At 35.4% G+C, this 18881-nt stretch overlaps 2 protein-coding genes across 2 annotated transcripts in view; both read right to left on the bottom strand.

The window, feature by feature from the left end:
• The window catches only part of LOC134754305 (proton-coupled amino acid transporter-like protein CG1139), a 522474-nt gene that overhangs the window by 8842 nt on the left and 494751 nt on the right, over positions 1–18881 (bottom strand). The window lies entirely within an intron of this gene.
• LOC134754362 (solute carrier family 35 member F6) lies at positions 1750–17594 on the bottom strand. Its single transcript, XM_063690657.1, has 8 exons — positions 17445–17594; positions 16866–17013; positions 16603–16752; positions 15159–15306; positions 11319–11483; positions 7569–7733; positions 6705–6831; positions 1750–3755 (listed from the first exon to the last, which is right to left on the bottom strand). The coding sequence occupies exons 2-8, from the start codon at positions 17010–17012 to the stop codon at positions 3551–3553; spliced, it is 1107 nt and encodes a 368-aa protein (XP_063546727.1). The 5' UTR covers position 17013; positions 17445–17594; the 3' UTR covers positions 1750–3550.

Here is an 18881-nt window from a genome sequence, read left to right as displayed (position 1 = left end):
TATTGTTCCTGACTCATGGGTGTTTTCTATGTATATGAGTATGTACTCATCTATATTGGTATGTTGTATATCGTCTCCTAGTACCCTTAGTACAGTCGCCATCAGATATATCGGAGCGGCCGATGTGCTCAAAAATATCTGAACACATACCCTCACGTCTTGACAATAAAGATGTGCTCAGATATTTGTGAGAACTTTAGCCGGTCTGATACATCTGATGGGGACTGTACTTACAAACTTTTCTTAGTTTGGGGCTAGGTCGATCTTCGTGTAGGATGTCCCCTAATACTTATTATATGATTTATTTGATAAGTGTTTGTTTATGTAAAAGGATATTCATTTGTGGATTTATATAATAAAACGAGACAAAAAATATTTGATTTTTATTATACTGCTTTGCAAGTTTACTAGAGCACATGCTATCAAAACGGCTTCATCTACATACTGGACATGATTATGGTTTACAGTCGAGTGAGGTTCCAAGAATGCGGATTCCCTCAACCGCCGTATGACATGTTCCATGTGTACCCGCAAGCTGGCGATCACTTTGGTTTGTATTACCTCGGCTTTGGAAGGTGTCTCTTTCAAAGAAAGTTGCAAGCAGTTTCCTGAAACGATAAAACTTTTGTTCAATAACATTTAAAAATGTTTACTTATTAGCCTTAAGATTAATACTGTCACTAACACAAAATGATCCAAGTTGGTTGTGAGTAAATTAATTACACAAGCCTTAAAGAACTTGTTTAAAGTGATTTTAAGTTTTTAAACAGCATTCCTTAAACTGCAGCTAGAGGGTTATGATTTTAGACAGTAATACCTACAGTAGCAATGTGTAAAAAATATGTAATATTTGACAAATGAAGAATAATGATGTTAACGAAAGAACACGGCAACTTTGTAGCCAAAAAGGACCTACATTAAAGACTACAATCTTAATATGGGACATTTTCTATGAAAAGGGACCTTATTGTCGATGGCGCTTACGCCGCACAGCGTCGCGCGGCATTGTATTTATATCGGAGCATCGTTTATAATGGCGTAAGCGCCATTGATAATAAGGTCCCTTTTTATAGAAAACACCACATATGTAGATTATAATAAACAATACTTATGGTATGCTTAAATAAGCCGACGTGGTAAAGTCTGCGCTTCTTACACGACGGCACAAAACACTAAAGTTCATCCCTGTAATATTATAGATCCATTCGTGCGTTTTCAGATTCTGGTTCCATGGTGTCTGTGATCTTAATTTACTAATTTATTAGTCCAAGGGTCAGCGCAGGGGTCGGGTCGTCGTAAGGGAAGAAAACGTTGTCCAATAAGCAGTGCCAAGTTGTCGAAAGTAGATTCAATCTTTGTCCAATTACTCGCAGATGTCGTGGTGAATCAGAAGTCCTTGGGTCGTGCTGAGGTCGTCAAAAATCTCAATGATAACAGTAAATCGCAAAACGCAAGGTAACAGAAAGGTTGGGCCGTTATTTTTATTTTTTCGGCAATGACAGCTAAGGCTAAGTGACACTGACAGTTGTCATCGTTTTTTTTCTATCTCATCAATTAAATCACGTGCACAGGCATTAGTGCGATCTGCTGTTAAATTTCACAAACGTCATCTCGGTCACTTAAAAATATATATTTAATAAATAATACGAAATAAAAATAAAAGAGCTGCATTTCCGTGATCGCTAAGACGAATACTATCGGATAAAAATATAATTTGCCTATCTTCAAAAAACTTTACCTACCCAATTGAGGTAAATCAAATTAATGCGTAGATGATGCATCATTAGCAAGCAGGAGTGTTCGAAATTAAGGAAAAGATGTTTAACATAATAACATTTCTCTTAAAAATTATAATTAAAAAATACTTTTATTTAACTGATTGATATATCATACAAACAGCAACACTCTGTAACTGTCCATCGGTGGGGCTTATACCTTTTGTAATAAGTTTTACGAACTGTCAGTTAACACTGTGGGCGATGGTAAAATACGTAGAATTTAGGGTTTTGTAGCCAAAATAGCAAAGAAACCTTGTCGATTTTCATTGCGTGACAATAGTTGCAATATAATTGTTTTATAAGATGAGTAACAAAACATTATTAGGTACCATATTTATGTGTCTCGTGAAAATCTCAGTCTTAGTATAGTTAGTATACATAACTAAATACATAGTATTTTACCTTTCTAAGGAGAATCCACACCGTAATTCATTACTTATTTTACAAAATAGACATATCGCCACCAAACTGACTGATCTGACGTGATTATTAAACTTAAGTTATATTTATAGCTTCAAGTGACAACTTAGATACAATGAACACCATATTATAAACTTGATTGAATGCAGAATATCAGGTCCCATAAAGACATGCTCAAATACCAATTCATATGACGATAAAACTACTAAGTAAATAATATCCAATATATGTGAAAATATAATAAAATGTGTAAAACTAAATATACAGGCTAAAACTAAAATTTTGAATAAAAAAAAACAATACCTCTGTTATAGACTATCTATAACAATTACGTATCTACTTGGTTCAAGTTCTTTTAATTTAATTTAGTCTGGCAATTTTGATACAAGCGATCACAATAATTAATTAATTGACATATAACTAAGAAGCTAGCAAATTGTGTTTCTTTTGTATTATCATCAGGAAACTTTAATGTAAAGTTGTGATTCGTGATTTAAAAATCATTCTGTATATTTATACTGCGACTTGGCGAGCATGTATAAATATTAAAATATCGACATGCCCATTTTATAGGTAACCTATAAATGCACTTAATCTTATATACTAGGTGCTCGGAAAGAGCTCCATGGATTGTACCGGTGTTTTCCTAATCATGTTGAATCATTATAGTGCTCACTGACTTATAATTACCTTCAGAGAATTTTTTCTATATGATTATTTAATTGTAACATTAAGTTAGGTAATATCAATAGTGTTTTTCCCGAGCATCCTGTACCTATATAAATAAGTGATGTTTGCAATCATATTAACAAGGCTTTTAAATTAGAAAGATTAGAAACTGGAAAGTAGAATATGCGAACATGTTGTTATTGCTGTTATAACAATAACTCCAATAACATTTGCGATTTCGCTCTCACACGTGGCACTGAGAACTGATTTTTTAGCCTAAAATAAATATTTCTTAACAATTCCTGTTACTAGTGATTGCATTGTCATTTTTTTAACACACTATTATACAACGTATAACTGCTCGTTGCGTCGCCAAAAACTCTTTAGCTTTAGAACATGTGGTCTTTTGTCCCATAATTTAAAATTAAAATGTCTAATACCATCTTATTTCTCTGATTACTGTTCCTATACTAGGAACTGGCACCAGAATATTCGCATTGGTTCGAGGAATATTTATGCGTTGAATGAGATTCTATCACGCGCACAACTTAAGAATGAGTATACTATATTAAAAAAATATATGTTAGGCTTGAGTTCCCGAAGATGTGACTGATTGGGAACACACTAAAATATTTCAACTGATAATATGTATGCGTTAGTGTGTTATGTTCGGTGGAGCGGGGCTAGGGCTCCTCGTGGTCCTCCTCGTGTTCGGCGGCGGCGCTGGCGGGCGCGGGAGCGGGCGCGGCGACGGGCGCGCGTCTGCAGCGCGGCACCAGCGCGTTGTACTCCGCCATGCCGTAGATGAGTACGGCGAACCCAAGCAGGTGCGGCCAGTGAAACACCTGCCAGCGCACCGCCAGCGACACCATCCAGATCACCAGCGTCCTGCAACACGACACAACTGCACTAACACTTCGAAGAGACATGCCTTTTCCTGCAACACGACACAACTGTACTAACACTCCGAAGAGACATGCCTTTTTAAGATAAATAAAATTATCACAAATAATATACAGGGTTGGGTAGATTAAGTGTCCTAGTTTTGTACTGCCATTTTACTTAAATATAGCGGAGATTTATGCATCCTTATGATTTCAAGACGTCAGCTAGATATCTATTGTTTTTACATTGTTTCCAACATGGACGCGAAACGCCAGCTCGTTGTAAAATTTTCAATCAAAAATTCCGACTGTGCGTGATATTTAAGAAGCTAAAACATTTAGATAGATATTAATGTATTTCATATCTCGGACCATTAAGCGATTTAAAAAAACAGGATCTTCAAGAATCGGGCTCAAACCTGGTCGAAAACCATCTATTCTGGAAAACTACCACTGCTGTTCATTAATCGGGGACTAAAAATTAACATAGACTATTATACTCAGAACGTGTTGCAGGGTCATATGCTAGAAAATATCCTAAAGTTGTATGGGGATGACTATTATTGCTTTTAACAAGACGGTGCCCCGTCTCGCAAAGCTAAACGTACACAAGACTGGTGTCGAACAAATTTGACAGATTTTATACCGTGGCAAGAATGCCCTGCATCTTCACCAGACTTGAATCCGTTGGACTTTTATATATGAAGATACATGCTCAGCGGGATTGGGAGCACACAGGGAATGAATTTAAATTCATTCAAGCATCGGTTGGTCAAGATATGGGACAATATACCAGATGAGGTAGTGCGAGCCGCGTGCAACTCATTCTACGGTAGAATGCTCAATGAATTAATTTTGTAAATATAGAGTATGCTTAAAATAAAAACAAGTATAATATTGAAATTTGAAGTATTGTTTTAATTGTATGCCTATTTTAAACTAGGACACTTAATCTGCCCAACCCTGTAGTGTGTAAATCCAATACGAGCAATAAATTAAACCATATACAGGATGGCTAAAAATTAAGTGCATTCCCGTTGCCAGGAAGGTTTTGGGATTATACTGAGCAACTTTTACTATGGGACCAACCACGAAATTTTTAAAAATTTACCGAGCAGCAATGTACTTACTGCAAACATTATGAGATTTATGAAACATAACATGTCAACGAGATACGAGCTTTTTTATAGTAACTGCCAACGAGCGTTGACAGTTACTATAAAAAGCTCGTAACTAGTGTGCTGCTTTACGTTGCTAGCCGAATTATTTTGTATGGTTAAAATTTTCATTGTATTTCTAAGCAAAATGTATCTCAATATTATATATTTGTTAGGTCCTCTGCTAACCACCGTTTAAATATTAGCCCGTATTGGATTAACACACTGTATAAGTAAGAAGAGTAGCGATCACCATGCGTTAACACTTTCACATCATTTATTTATGACAATCAAATATCAAGGGGTCCCTTTGTTTGACATAATTATTGAAAGTCTAGATTGTCATATTATCATTAGTCATAATTCTGAAACCGTTTCAGGATTTTCCTCAGGTTTTCCTATAGATAGGTTAGGTTAGGTTTGTTTCATAGCAATCCTGAAAAGTTACGCTTTTCTGAGAAAAACTAAATACTTGCCAACCACAACAACTTGTTGTTGTGGTTGTTTTTGACGAAGCTTGTTGCAGAAATTATGTTTTGTATTAGTGTTAATGTAGAATAAGGTCAGGACGAGGCTTGTGCGGATTACGTTTGTGTTTTGACGAAGCATGTGGCGGATTACCTTTTTGTATGATTTAATTACTAAACTAAATACTAACGAAAATGTGGACAATCTATACATTATGACTTAAATCTATATGGGAAACAATAGAGACCCAAATATCAAACATCTCTGAAAAACAAAACACTTTGATTTGACCTCAATTTTAATATCAGTCGAGATGACGTTTTATTCGAAATGAAATGTCAATTGCAAACTGAACATAGCGATGTTAACATGCGGTTCCCGAACACACACCCATTTAATTGGTACCTACATACATTGCCAAAACTGTAATTAGCAATCTTGAGGGCTTACACTCTAGGGACATCAGACATTAGAATCCTGAGTTTTTGACTTTTGCTGGATAGAAAAAAATCACGAACATAGGTCTAAAGCGCACTTTAGAAAATATATAATAAATATTGCACAAAAACTAAAACGAGCAATATTATTTATTATTAATTGTATCTCCTTGGATGTCACGGGCCTATAAATCCCGGTCTTTTGATAAGCTTGCGTGGGGATATACATCAACCACGTAGAGGCCCTTGGAGAGCTTTAATGTCATATAGAACGCCTGCTGGAACCCGTTCACAGGCGCAACAATAGACACCCGTGAACCGGCCGCAGCAGGCATTGGGACTATTTTAGAAAAAGTGAACAGTATACCGGTCTATGAATTGACGTTTGGGTGGACAATGAGACTGGGCTATTGTAAAGAAGTCTGGGCACCTGCCATAACAATGCTAACACACGTTATCGAGGCAGGTGGTGACTTGCCGCTGACTAGATGGGCCCCTGAAACTGCCGTCGTGAAGACGACCAGGAGCAACACCGGTGTGAGCGGCTCAGGGGTGTCGAGAGGTGTGCGCTGTGCGCCGCTTTCTACCTAGTGACTGGTGTTAACAGCTACTGTGCCAACTCGCGTCTTATGCATGGCATCTTACACTATGCCTTGCTACTTGTTGTTTAAGACAGAAGGAGTGCTTTATGTTTATTGTTCGTGTTTGAAAGCGCAACTCCTGCTCCGCAGAAGACTCAAAGTTAGTAATATTTTTCACAAAGTCAGTTAATAAAACGAGCAAGAAGGAGCTGTTAAGAAGTGATCACGGCAAGATGCCCATTGTGGTATATGTGGGATGCCCATAATGTAAATATTACTGTAGTACCTATGTACTTAGCCAAGTACATACCTTACGGAATCCAGCACCATCCTGGTGGTGGCTGACATTTCTTTCGTCACGCTGATGCCAGCGAAGTTGAAGAAAGCAATGGAAACTATCGTGCCGAGAACCGCCACTAACAGGACTGGATTATTCCCTGAAATATGCATTTATGGATATTCAAATATTTTCTTTTAAAATTTGACAAATTAAACTAATTTAGAATAAAATTTCCTGTAGAAAATATAATAAGTACTTACGGAAATAATAGTTACTTATTTGTTTTACAAGGGGGCAGAGTTGTTGTTTAATCCCTCGTGCTAATATTGACGTGCACGAGCAATCGAAAGATTCCAAAATTGAACCACGAGCGTAGGGAGCGGTTTGAAAAGTGGAATCTAAAGCGTTTTGAGGATTTCGAAGCACGAGGGTTAAACAAACTTTTCTCCCGAGTGAAGCACAAAAATCTTTACTACGCCAACACGAATAAAATACTAACTATCATCAAAATCACTTTAAAATCATTGCTACTAGCCTAGATGACAACTTTCTCATCGAGTGCGACAAGCTGATGGTGAAAATAAATCGTGTACATAACTGACATACGAAGTGAATTATACTGATTTGAAATGACAATGCAATTCATTTCTCGCATTTTTTGTAAGATCGAAGAAAATTACAATTAAGTATTAAGTTGAGCGAGTTAAAATCGATTTATGAATTACTAGTAGTAGCACAAATGTAGTTCAGCTTTTTCGATGAGGTTGTATAACCACTTATGATTTAGTCGGGAAAAGTCATTCAAGGACATCGTTAAAGATGTGCGATACAACCGACTCTGACCGATAGCTTAGATCACTATAGTAGATAGGTGTATAGTGTAAAGGTGGGCACCTATCTGCACCAGGCCGTCGATGGCGTCCTCGACGGTGCCGCGCGCGTTGTGTCCGAAGTGCGGCGGCGCCGGCGTCCAGTAGAACACCACCAGCAGCGCCGATAGCGTCGAGAACCCGAACACCCCCTCCCACCCCACTGCCTGCAGCGGCGGGATGTTCAACCCTGACACAATGTCATTTTATTACTAATCTTCCATCAAACACTTTTCTCTACAGGACAATTATTAATTACGTTAGAAATATAGTTTGGCAATAGCCGCTTGTCTATGGAGCATAGCCAGAGAGAATCATATATTATTCTACTGTTACTAACCCAATGATACTTTGCCAGACTATATAATGGATATGTACGAAAGCCATACAGAAAACTGAAGCATTCATCGTATAGACAGGTAGCAGAATGTTCCACGTTACACCTTTAGATATAGAAACGGCGAGCAGTGTTGAGTGTAAGTTCGCTAAGAGCCGCGGCAGACGGACTGCCATCAAACTGCTAGAACTGAATACATGCCAAGTGCCTGGTTGATGTACATTCACCATACAATTTTCATTTTTATTACATTCTGTCTAACTAGGCCATAGGGGGTTACTGGGTAAGGTAGTTTTATCGAGTTCTAAAGTTAATATTGTACATTGACACGCAGCAACATAACGATATGTGGATATGGTTACGGCTAAATAACATATAATAATGAATACGTCGAGCTAAGTGTATGTGCAGAAACTATGTTAAAGATAAGTGAGTTATCAAATATAGTTACGCCATAATAGCACAGATCGGCCATGTTTTCTTTAGTATACCGGATAGCCCAACGAGCAACGATACATTTGCAAAGATGTTTTTGGAATATTTTTCTTACTCCCACGTCTTTTACAAAATGACGTTAAAAATTTGAGTTACAATCATTTACCTAACTAAAACAAAACGTTCTATTTTAGCTTTAATACGCAAACGTTTGTTAAAATTTTCAATAATATGCCGCAGTATGAAAATTCTCAACGTATTTTTGGGCCACCCTGCCAGTTAGTACGTACGTAGTGTACATACGTAAGTACCTACCTTTAATTTAGGTAGGTACGTACGTATGTACACTACATATAACTCTTAGAAAGTTTTTTTGAATACATTGACTTACATTTGCATTAAACAATATCAGTTCCAAAGCGTCCATGATATATATGTATAGGTACCTACTAGCTGTTGCCCGCGACTTTGTACGTGTATGTTGGTGGTTATATATTTTACAGCAACCAATAAAATGAGGCAAAAGTCCTGAAATCGTTTCACTGTAATGGACATAAATTCGTAAGGTTCATACAATTGGTTAGTTGGTTATAGTTTGTTTATATTATGAAACAAGTAATCAAACAAAATGTTGCTTGTATTTCTGTCACTTTAGTTAAAAATGTGATGCAAGCACTGCATTGAAAGCATTCGTAACATAAAACTAAGACAAATCGAAATAATAGCAATAGCATTAGTGGTGAAATACAAAAAACTGGCCAAGTGCGAGTCGGACTCGCGTTCCAAGGGTTCCGTACATTACACAATTTAAACAATGTGCAGCAAAAGATATCAGTAGGGACGGTTAATAATTTGTTAATAATTATACAACGCATGAAATTTGTCTTTCACAAACTACGAAGTTTCAAGCCCCTAACTGAAAATAATTGTTCTCGATATAATCCCTCTCAACACTTAGATTTTCAAGTCCACTATTTAAAAAAAAATGTTCGCTGCCGATGCAAACTTTATCAATCAGTTTTCGTCTATTTTAATATAATGCCCTTTTACCTAGTTTTATGTTCCTAGCTTAAACGAAAACTTGAATCACATATAAACTTACATCCCCTTGAACAAGTTTGGGAACAATTCAAATTATTTTATTAAATATTTTGATTTGTGTTTTTTTAAGTAGTCACACTACTATTATATACTATACATCCCCTTCTTAAATCTGTTTGAATTTGGGTTGAATTATTAAGAACGTTGAAATAACTTTTTTTGTAACATTATACAATGCCTTTCCAAGAAGTTTCAAAGCATTTGTAATGGATTCAAACTTTCAACCCCTTTTTAACCCCTTTAGGGGATGAATATTTAAAAACGCTTAAATCATTTTCTTGTATTCTAATAATATGCCTTTATACAAAGACTGAAGTCCTGTACTCAAAAAAAGGTTTGATCTCCATACAAAGTTTCAACCTCTTTTTTACCACCTTGGGGGATGAATTTTGAAAAATGCTGAAATGAGTTTTCTTCCCTTTTAATTAAATATTTATCTACGAAGTTTCAAAATTTCAAATTTTGGGCCCCTACAAATTTTCAACCCCTTTTTAACCACTTTACGGGATGAATTTTTAAAAACGCTGAAATTTCTTTTCTTGTATTCTAATAATATGCCTTTATACAACAATTCAAGTCCCGCACGCAAAGAAATGTTTGATCTCCATACAAATTTTCAACCCCGTTTTCATCACCTTGGGGGATGAATTTTCAAAAACGCTGAAGTCGGTTTTCTACTCTTTTAATGGAATACCTTTTTACAAAGTTTATAATTCCTAGCTTAAAATAAAATTGGAACCCTATACAAAGTTTCAACCCCTTTTTAACCCCTTTAAGAGGTAAATTTTTAAAATCGCTGAAATTACTTTTCTTCTATTCTAATAATATGTCTTTATACAAAAATTCAAGTCCCGCACTCAAAAAAATGTTTGATCTCCATACAAACTTTCAACCCGCTTTTCACCAACCTGGGGAACGAATTTTAAAAAACGCTGAAATTAGTTTTTATGTTTTTTATATAATACCTTTTTGTAAAGTTTCATTGCAAGTTCCTAGCTTAGAATAAAAACTGAAACTTAAAACAAATTTCGTCCCATTTTTAACCCCCTTAGGAGTTGAATTTCCAAAAACGTCGAAATAACTTTTTTTGTAATCGACTATTATGCCTTTCTAAGAAGTTTCAAACCATTTGTAATGGATTCAAACTTTCAACCCCTTTTTAACCCTTTTAGGGGATGAATTTTGAAAAACGCTGAAATTACTTTTCTTGTATTCTAATAATATGCCCATGTACAAAGTTGCAAGTCCCGCACTTGATAAAATTTTTGATCTCCATACAAACTTTCAACCCCTTTTTCATCACCTTAGGGGATGAATTTTCAAAAACGCTGAAATTAGTTTTCTTGTTTTTTAATAATATATCTTTTACCCAAGGTTCGAATTCATAGCTTAAAATAAAACTTAAACCCCATACATACTTTCATCCCCTTTTTAACCCGCTTAGGGGTTGAATTTCTCAAAATCGCTTCTTATCTCTTGTAAACATTATAAATGTAACCTGGTGTGCAAATTTCAACTTTCTAGCTTTTGTAGTTTCGCCTCTGCGTTGATGAGTCAGTCAGTCAGGACACGTGCATTTATATATATATAGGTAGATAGATAGATTACCTACATGAAGACATGTAATAGGTACCTACATACGTTAACTATTAACTGGAAATTCGAAAACCTTATTAGGTTAGTTAACAGTGATCTCATGTAGGTAGGTACATATTTAAAAAGGGAATATGGACGGCCAGTTTACACTGAACAGTTTTCACTACCAGAGGTTTTCCTAAGATGTGGAATCCTATTCACAGTCATTTTCATTTGAAGTAAGACGGTCAGTATAAAGATTGCTCGTGAAGGGCCGTGTTTGAACATAAAATTAAGAAAAGGGTCGGCACATTATCTGCAGCATACCTCTAACGTATTTCTCTTCGTAGACCATCTGGCAGGAAGTAATGACCTGCGCCACGATGATGAGCAGGTCGCCGGTGATGAGACTGTTGGGCCCCTTGGTCTCGCCAGGCTCGCGGAAGATGGCGTCCGTCGACCCCACGATTACCAGCCCCAGGATCACGCCAGCTAACAAGTACGTAATACTACATTTGATGGCTATTTAACTTTTAGGTACTTACTTTAAATTTCAAATAAGGAGATAAAAAAGAAAACCGATTGTTGTACGATAAAAATATCGACCTGTAGAAAATGCGTACACCAATATGAATGCATTCCCGCACAGCTCAGATACCTCGATCATTTCTGATAAATGTTCACTACTTACTTAGATAATGACACGAAACTATCGCTTATTTTTAAAGCTAAACGGCCGTTTAATGTATAATGTAGGGACATACATACTTTGAATAAAATGCCCACCATAAGTAACTGTACTAGTTGTTTCAGGTCATTTTAACTACACTAGCATGATTATTTTTGCCCTTTATTAGTACTTCAGTCTCTTTTTCATGGTTTTACATTCTACCTGGAGCTGCGTATTTGCAATTTATGTGGTTACTTGTGGAACGAAATACACATTGTCTTAACACAATAGGTGCCTATCACGAGAACATGCGAGGTATTATAAGAGAACTGATTACCCTACTCACAATACTCACCAATAAGTATTAAACTAGAGGAAGCAGATTAAGAAAGTATCTTAAATACATAAATTACATTTGTTTTTTTGCTAAAATACCTACTGATAAAAGGAGTACGGTGTTGCCAAAGTATTTAATACCTATTGAATTATTCATCTGGGTGATTCACTATTTATTAATTAGTTAGGACTCATTCAATACTTGTGCAATGTTTACGTGCGACTACATTTTGACACGAATACGAGTATGGAGTATGTTTCCGGTTACATTCCTTACATGTACCTATGTATTTAAATAGAGTAGTTATATTTATCATTGCATGAATCATACTTGTTTATATAAATAGTGAAATAGCCCATCATAGCTAACACAGTTCTTTTTTTTTAAATAGTTATTTGTTAAAACAAGGGGCAAAGTTATTGTTTAACCGCTCGTGCTAATATTGACACCCGAGCAAGCGAGAACCCATAATTGAACCAGGAGCGTAGCGAGTGGTTCGATAAGTGGAATCTCGAGCGTTGCGAGGGTTTAAAGGCACGAGGGTTAAACAATTAAATTTTGCCACCGAGTGAAACACAAAAATTTTCACCACACCAACGCGAGGCAAATCCTAATTGTAAAATATCATAGAAAATCAAATCTAAATAAACGTTATGAAACATTTTTCATTCTAAATCATCATTTAAAAGTCAATATTACCAGCCAACATAAGGAAACAACTCAAAATTTGCATCAGGTTACTTTGCCCAGTTTGCCCCACATGTGGATAAAATGCAACTTTCTCATCAGTTCCTTTCTGAGCAATCAAGAGAGCCTTTACCAGCTGGTGTGGTGAAAAACATGTTATTAATATTGCGTAAGAGAGTACAAGAGTTTCATCATATTTGTTTATAAAACGGGCCGTTCGCGTTGTCGTGCTGTTCAAAGTATCGATGCTTGTTTTGAATGTTGCCGGCAGCGTTGCCTTGTCAACTCTAAACATTCCCAGAGTGCTCACATTTATAAAGTAATATTTCACATTTGGACCAACAATGTAGTTTTCAATACGTGGATAACCAGGGACTGAAAAGGTACCTCTAAAAACGGTTTTGATCGGTCTTTTTAATGGTACCCGACCGTTAAAGTAGCATTCCGGTACCGGTATCAATACTTAAGGTATCCAAACAAGCTTCCGTCCAATTGGTATAAAAATACATTTATATAAAAGTACCTTGCCGCGCGATCTGATAACCCAATTCAAAACGGTCACTCAATTTTATCGGAAAGAACGCTCACCATCTTGGATTTCTCCATTTTTGCTCTGGTCAAGATGAAAATCGATATCTTAACATCCGAGATGACCTTTTTTACGAATCTGAGGTCAAAATTAGAAAAAACGGCTCATTTTTCGGTCATACTTGAAGCGGTCAACCTTTGCGGTACCGTTTTAAAAAGGTACCTATTAAATGTTATTTATTCAGGTACCGTTACTGTTGAATATCTTTTCAATTGATACCTTTATTTTAGGTTACCGGTCTTTTACCGTTTTATTCGGGTACCATTACTGATGGATACCTATTCAATTGAAACCGTTATTTATGTTATCGGTCTTTTGCCGTTTTATTCGTGTACCATTACTGATGGATACCTATTCAATTGATACCTTTATTTTAGGTTATCGGTCTTTTCCGGTTTTTAGGGTTCCATACCCAAAGGGTAAAAACGGAACCCTATTACTAAGACTCCACTGTCCGTCTGTCTGTCTGTCACCAGGTTGTATCTCATGAACCGTGATAGCTAAACAGTTGAAATTATCACAGATGATGTATTTCTGTTGCTGCTATAACAACAAATACTTAAAAGTACGGAACCCTCGGTGGGCGAGTCCGACTCGCACTTGTCCGGTTTTCAGTCCCTGCAAGCATCATAAAATTCTGCATTTGGTCTGATTTAGAACAAATTGTTTGTTTTTTGTGATTTATCTTTTAACTGGGCGTCTATAGTGAGATGTCTGTTACATATGAATTTAAAGACAGGTGAGGGTAGAAATATACCTTATCTGGATCTTACACTAAACTGGAATGATTTTTCATTATTATAAATTCGGTCATAGACATTAAGAGAGGACATACGATATCACACAGCCTGACATATTTGATGGCTATTTAACTTAACGACATGGCTATTTAACGATGACATAATTATAATACAATATTATACAAATATATTAATCACTACATTACGTAAGTATGCTATCTGTGCGTGTGCCATGTGTGACGACTCAAACATTACCGTATGTATGCCTGTATGATTACTGTTACAAAAGCAACTCAGGTTTTTAGAAATGATTCATGTTACTACAATTTAAACATAGAAAAAATATAATAATAACTTTACACAGATGGGTGGTTATGTCTGATACATAGGCGTTTCATTTTGAATTAAAAGGACAAACATATAAGTAGAAAAGCAAAAGTGGTATTTTCTGTTCTCCATTACGAGTTAACCACGGGCCTCCACTCTGTCCCCGCGGCCCCGTCCAAGAGACTGTCAGCACAGACGGAACCTATCGTAAAATCTACCTACCTACTCAACAAATAGGGATGGCCAGCGACATTTGATGTTTTTACCAAATATGTTTCTTCTGTGTCTATTTTTTCTTAAGCAGTATAGCCAAATTAAACATAACAACAAATACTTTTTTGCAACAGCTTTAAGTTTAAACCAAACCAAATTATGTTTTGTGTTCCACTCTACACACTCTATCAAATGAAGTTACTATTATGTAATTAAACCAAGTATAAAGTAGTTCATACATAGCAAAACATTTCAAACCCTACTCCCTACTCCTAATTTTAAAATTCTTAGAACTAGAGAATTAAAAACTAGGACCAGGGCTAAAGCCTTTTTTTTATAAATTATTTAGAATCATAATTTAAAAATTATGATTCTAAATCAACTGTGTAATCATTGTAATTAAATACTGACAGACAGATAAATCCAATTTGAGTAATACACACCTAAATGCTGTCAGTATTTTTACTACACTTACCAGAATATGTAACATAACATCATACCTGTTTTTAGGTTACTTCCTTCCTCTAAATAAAGTGTTCATTCAAGTCCCACAGACTATAGTAGTCCCTTAGTTGAAGGTTGAAGTGTACATTTTTAAACATACCTATGCCGGCCCACTCTCTCTTGATGATTTGTTTGTCAAGGAAGATAGTGGAGAATGCAGCCACAAATATTATAACCGACCCTCGAAACATTTGAAAACTGCTAGCGTATGTAAGTGTCAAGCCCACATACATGATCGAGGTCCCCACCTGGAAAATTTTAAGTTTTTCAGTTTAAAAAACATTAAGTTATTATGGTAATTGTGAATAAGACACTGAATTTCTTTTTATGTCATATTTATTAGGTTCTTTCACAGTTACACTCTAAGCTTTGTTTCTTTTTATTACCTGTAAAGAGATGCAAATGTTGATGTTATGTTGCATTATTTCTTTTATTACAAAATGCTTCAATACTTTCAATTACAAGTTACAACAAATTACCTTTAATTAAAATGCACTTTACTGAAGAGGTTATTTTGTAATGTAACTGATAAGTTTCTACATAAATCAATTCCAATTCAAATTGCAGAATATCAATGCTTCATAACTGATATCTAGTTCGTATTCTTAAATAACAGGGCATGAAGCATAATATATAACCACAGAAGTATAAAATAGACTGTAGTTGAAAATTGATTGATAAATGGGCAGATTAATTATTTTGTATTGTTATTTAGTCCCGCTGTCAAAGGGACAATATTAGTTTGTAACAAAGATAGATATAACTCCGTAATAGATGGATACAGTCTAAGGAAAAAACGTGCCTCGAAAATTACGAAAATTTGATTCTCGATCAGAGGGCGCCACTAGTTTTGGCCTACACTCGTATAGTTGACTCGTTGACGGTTTCGTTTGTTATTTATAATTTTAACGCATATCAGTGAAAGAACATGGGTCAAAATCATAAAAATAATTAATGCAAATAAAAAAAAACATTTATCCATATTTAAATACACTTTATCGTATTTTTATAAATATTTATTTTTAGTTTTAAAGTGTGTCGACAGATGGCAGTGAATTTACTGAGGTTACAAAATTTACTATGACAGTACCGCTCTAGTATAAGTTACTCTATGGTTTGTAAGAAGAGATATTGTATTTGTATTCTACTAACATGCTTAGTAGATGGTCCATTATAAAAATGGCTTATTAACTACCAAAAAATGCATGTTTGGTAGATTTAAATACCATAAAATCAGGTTTTTAGTTAGTTTTCCCTTGGACAATGGCATCATGATGACACTACAAAGTTAATTCACACCACATTCAAAAAGTTCTGTTAACAATAAAATATATTTATCCACTAAGTACTCAAGACTTCATACAAACATACCTACTAGTGTTGACAAATCTGGAAACATGCATAACTAAATACAATCTTAGAGCAGTACTATATGTATATATGTAGAAAGCCACTTCAAGTAACACTCAATAATGAAATAACATAAATCAAATTAATAAACATTAACCACTGTGAACTATTATGGAACTAAAAGTACCACTCACCAAATCAAACATTGCAGCTGGCATCAAGATGAAGGGATTAAAACTCTGGTTGCCCTGTGTCAGTTGGTGGCCCCCTGTATTATGGGTCTTAAAATATATCAGTTTGAATACAAGTAAGCACAGCATTTCACCTAGAAACATAGCTGCTGCCTGAAAACAGAAAACAGTTACTTTTGTATGATTGATTATTATAGAAAAATATTTAACAATAGTCGTTATTTAAAAAAAAATGTTTTTTTATTTATTAAAGAAATATTTCTTACCTGCAAGAAAGGATGCTCAAAAACTCTAACTACACCATCTGATCCCTTTGATTCAACTTTGTCAGCCCACTTAGTGCTCAAAGTGTTGATGGACCCTGTCACTACCATCATCAGGGCAAGGAACTTCTGGTATCCTGTCCAGGGCATGCTGTGAAGGTAAAGGTAAACCAACAACTCTCACACTACCACAACATGTACATACCCTGACCTGACCTCACCTCACCTGACACTCCAATGTTATATTCAATACCTATAGTTAAGGCCTCTGTGCACTAATCAAATTGAATAAAATACAAAGCATTTATTCAGACAACGCATCAATAGGTACAAATAACACAGATAGTCCTTATTATTACATACTTAGTCACAATAATAACTTCATAAATATAATAAGCGTTCAGTTAATACAATAATAATATCCAGAAGACAAACTAAGTAGGTATTAGTAAAAAAAAACAAAGGAATGAGAGTAAATTTAACTTCTGTTTTGTTAGCGGCTTGGCTACATTACAGAATTTCGTATTAGGTACGTTTGTGCTTATTATAGACAAAACTTGAACGAACAATATAGGTACTTACTTTTAAAAGTAATAAACACTGCGCTGTAGATAACCGTAAACACTAACAAAATGAGATAACTTTACTCAGCATTTATATACAAAGGAAAGGTTTCATACACGATAAGGTTAACTCGCAGACTTGCAGTCTTGCACCGCTCTTTGCGACATTAATTAAAATACTTAACTCAACTGTCAAATGCAACGCAAAATATGCCTAAGACCTCAGAATAATGACTAAAGCATAGAAGTCGGGCAAAAATGCTTCGCAAATATGTATACTTTACTTCCTTACGAATTAGATAATGTGCCGAAAAGAGATGCATATATGCTTGTTATTTCTCATTTACGTACGGTGTCATAAGTTTGATAATTTGCTAGGGATGTGACTGTGTCGACTTTTTATATCGATAAATTATGCATAAGTTTATGTGCCGTGTAAAAGAATAATCATATAATGAAAGTTGAACCTGAAAAAACGCGGCAATTTCAAGAAATCTGTAGCAGGCGGCTCGTTGAAATGAAATGAAATGCGTGGAATACAAGGATTGCATAACTTTTATACTTTTTATAATTTTCACATTCTAAAAATCATTAAAAAGTATAAAAATTATGCAATCCTTGGAATCAAAGAGCCGCCTGATATGAGGATTAATGCATGTACCTAATATAGCTTTTATCTCATTTGCAGTCTACCACTCAAAACCGTCTAACTATACCTCTCGTTTTTTTATCATTAGAAAGAAGGCGAGCGATCTTAACGTGTCGTTTTATCGAAAAACACTTTGAAAATAAGTCACAACAAATATAATATACGATCATTTACATACTTTTGCTTTCATAAGTAAAATATTGCTATATTTATAAAAAAACTTGTCAATAAAAAGACACGTGGAAATGGTTTACCGTTTTTTCTAATGCTAAAAGACTAAGTATAGTTTCTAGTCATGTACAGTCAGCTGCAGAGAAAAGGCACCCCCCCTGCATACAAAGTTCTGTAAATTAGTATGGACGTGGGGTACCTTTTCTCTGCAGCTGACTGTACCAAATAGGAAATGAAAAAAAAAACGTTCGTGTAATATATATTTTTTATTTAATAATAGGGAATATTACGCGAAACTCGGCGTAGGTGGCGCCACTATCACAATCTGAGGGTCTATCGCGAAACAAGAAAATCGAACTTTCGTTATCTAACATCTCTGTCACTCTTGCGTATTCGAGCGATAAAGTGGCAGCTAGATAACGAAATTTCGGATTCGAGTTTTCCGGTAGGTCCCCTGAAAACTTGTCAAAAACCTGTTAAAGGTACAGTATGAATAAGTTACGATACGGTGCACTAAAAAAGCTAGTGCTGCACTCTGGTGGAAGAACATTGCAGTAATATCCCCTATTCCTCGTCCTTTGGAAATCTGAAATAAAAAGTTGAGTTTTGTGACCAACAATATTAATAAAAGGAACA

This window comes from Cydia strobilella, chromosome Z (genome assembly GCF_947568885.1).
Source record: "Cydia strobilella chromosome Z, ilCydStro3.1, whole genome shotgun sequence".
In the NCBI taxonomy this organism is placed as follows: Eukaryota; Metazoa; Arthropoda; class Insecta; order Lepidoptera; family Tortricidae; genus Cydia; species Cydia strobilella.
Note: the sequence above shows the minus strand (reverse complement) of the source record. Positions and strands in the feature narration are given on the sequence as shown.

Bases quoted from the DNA above. Each gene is read 5' to 3' on its own strand.
- LOC134754362 (XM_063690657.1), bottom strand. From the start codon at position 17,012: ATGCCCTGGACAGGATACCAGAAGTTCCTTGCCCTGATGATGGTAGTG. The intron at 15,307-16,602 runs GTGAGTGGTACT...AAAATTTTCCAG, and splicing joins CAGCTGCAATGTTTGATTTG to GTGGGGACCTCGATCATGTA. The intron at 11,484-15,158 runs GTATGTTTAAAA...CGTACTTGTTAG, and splicing joins GAGAGAGTGGGCCGGCATAG to CTGGCGTGATCCTGGGGCTG.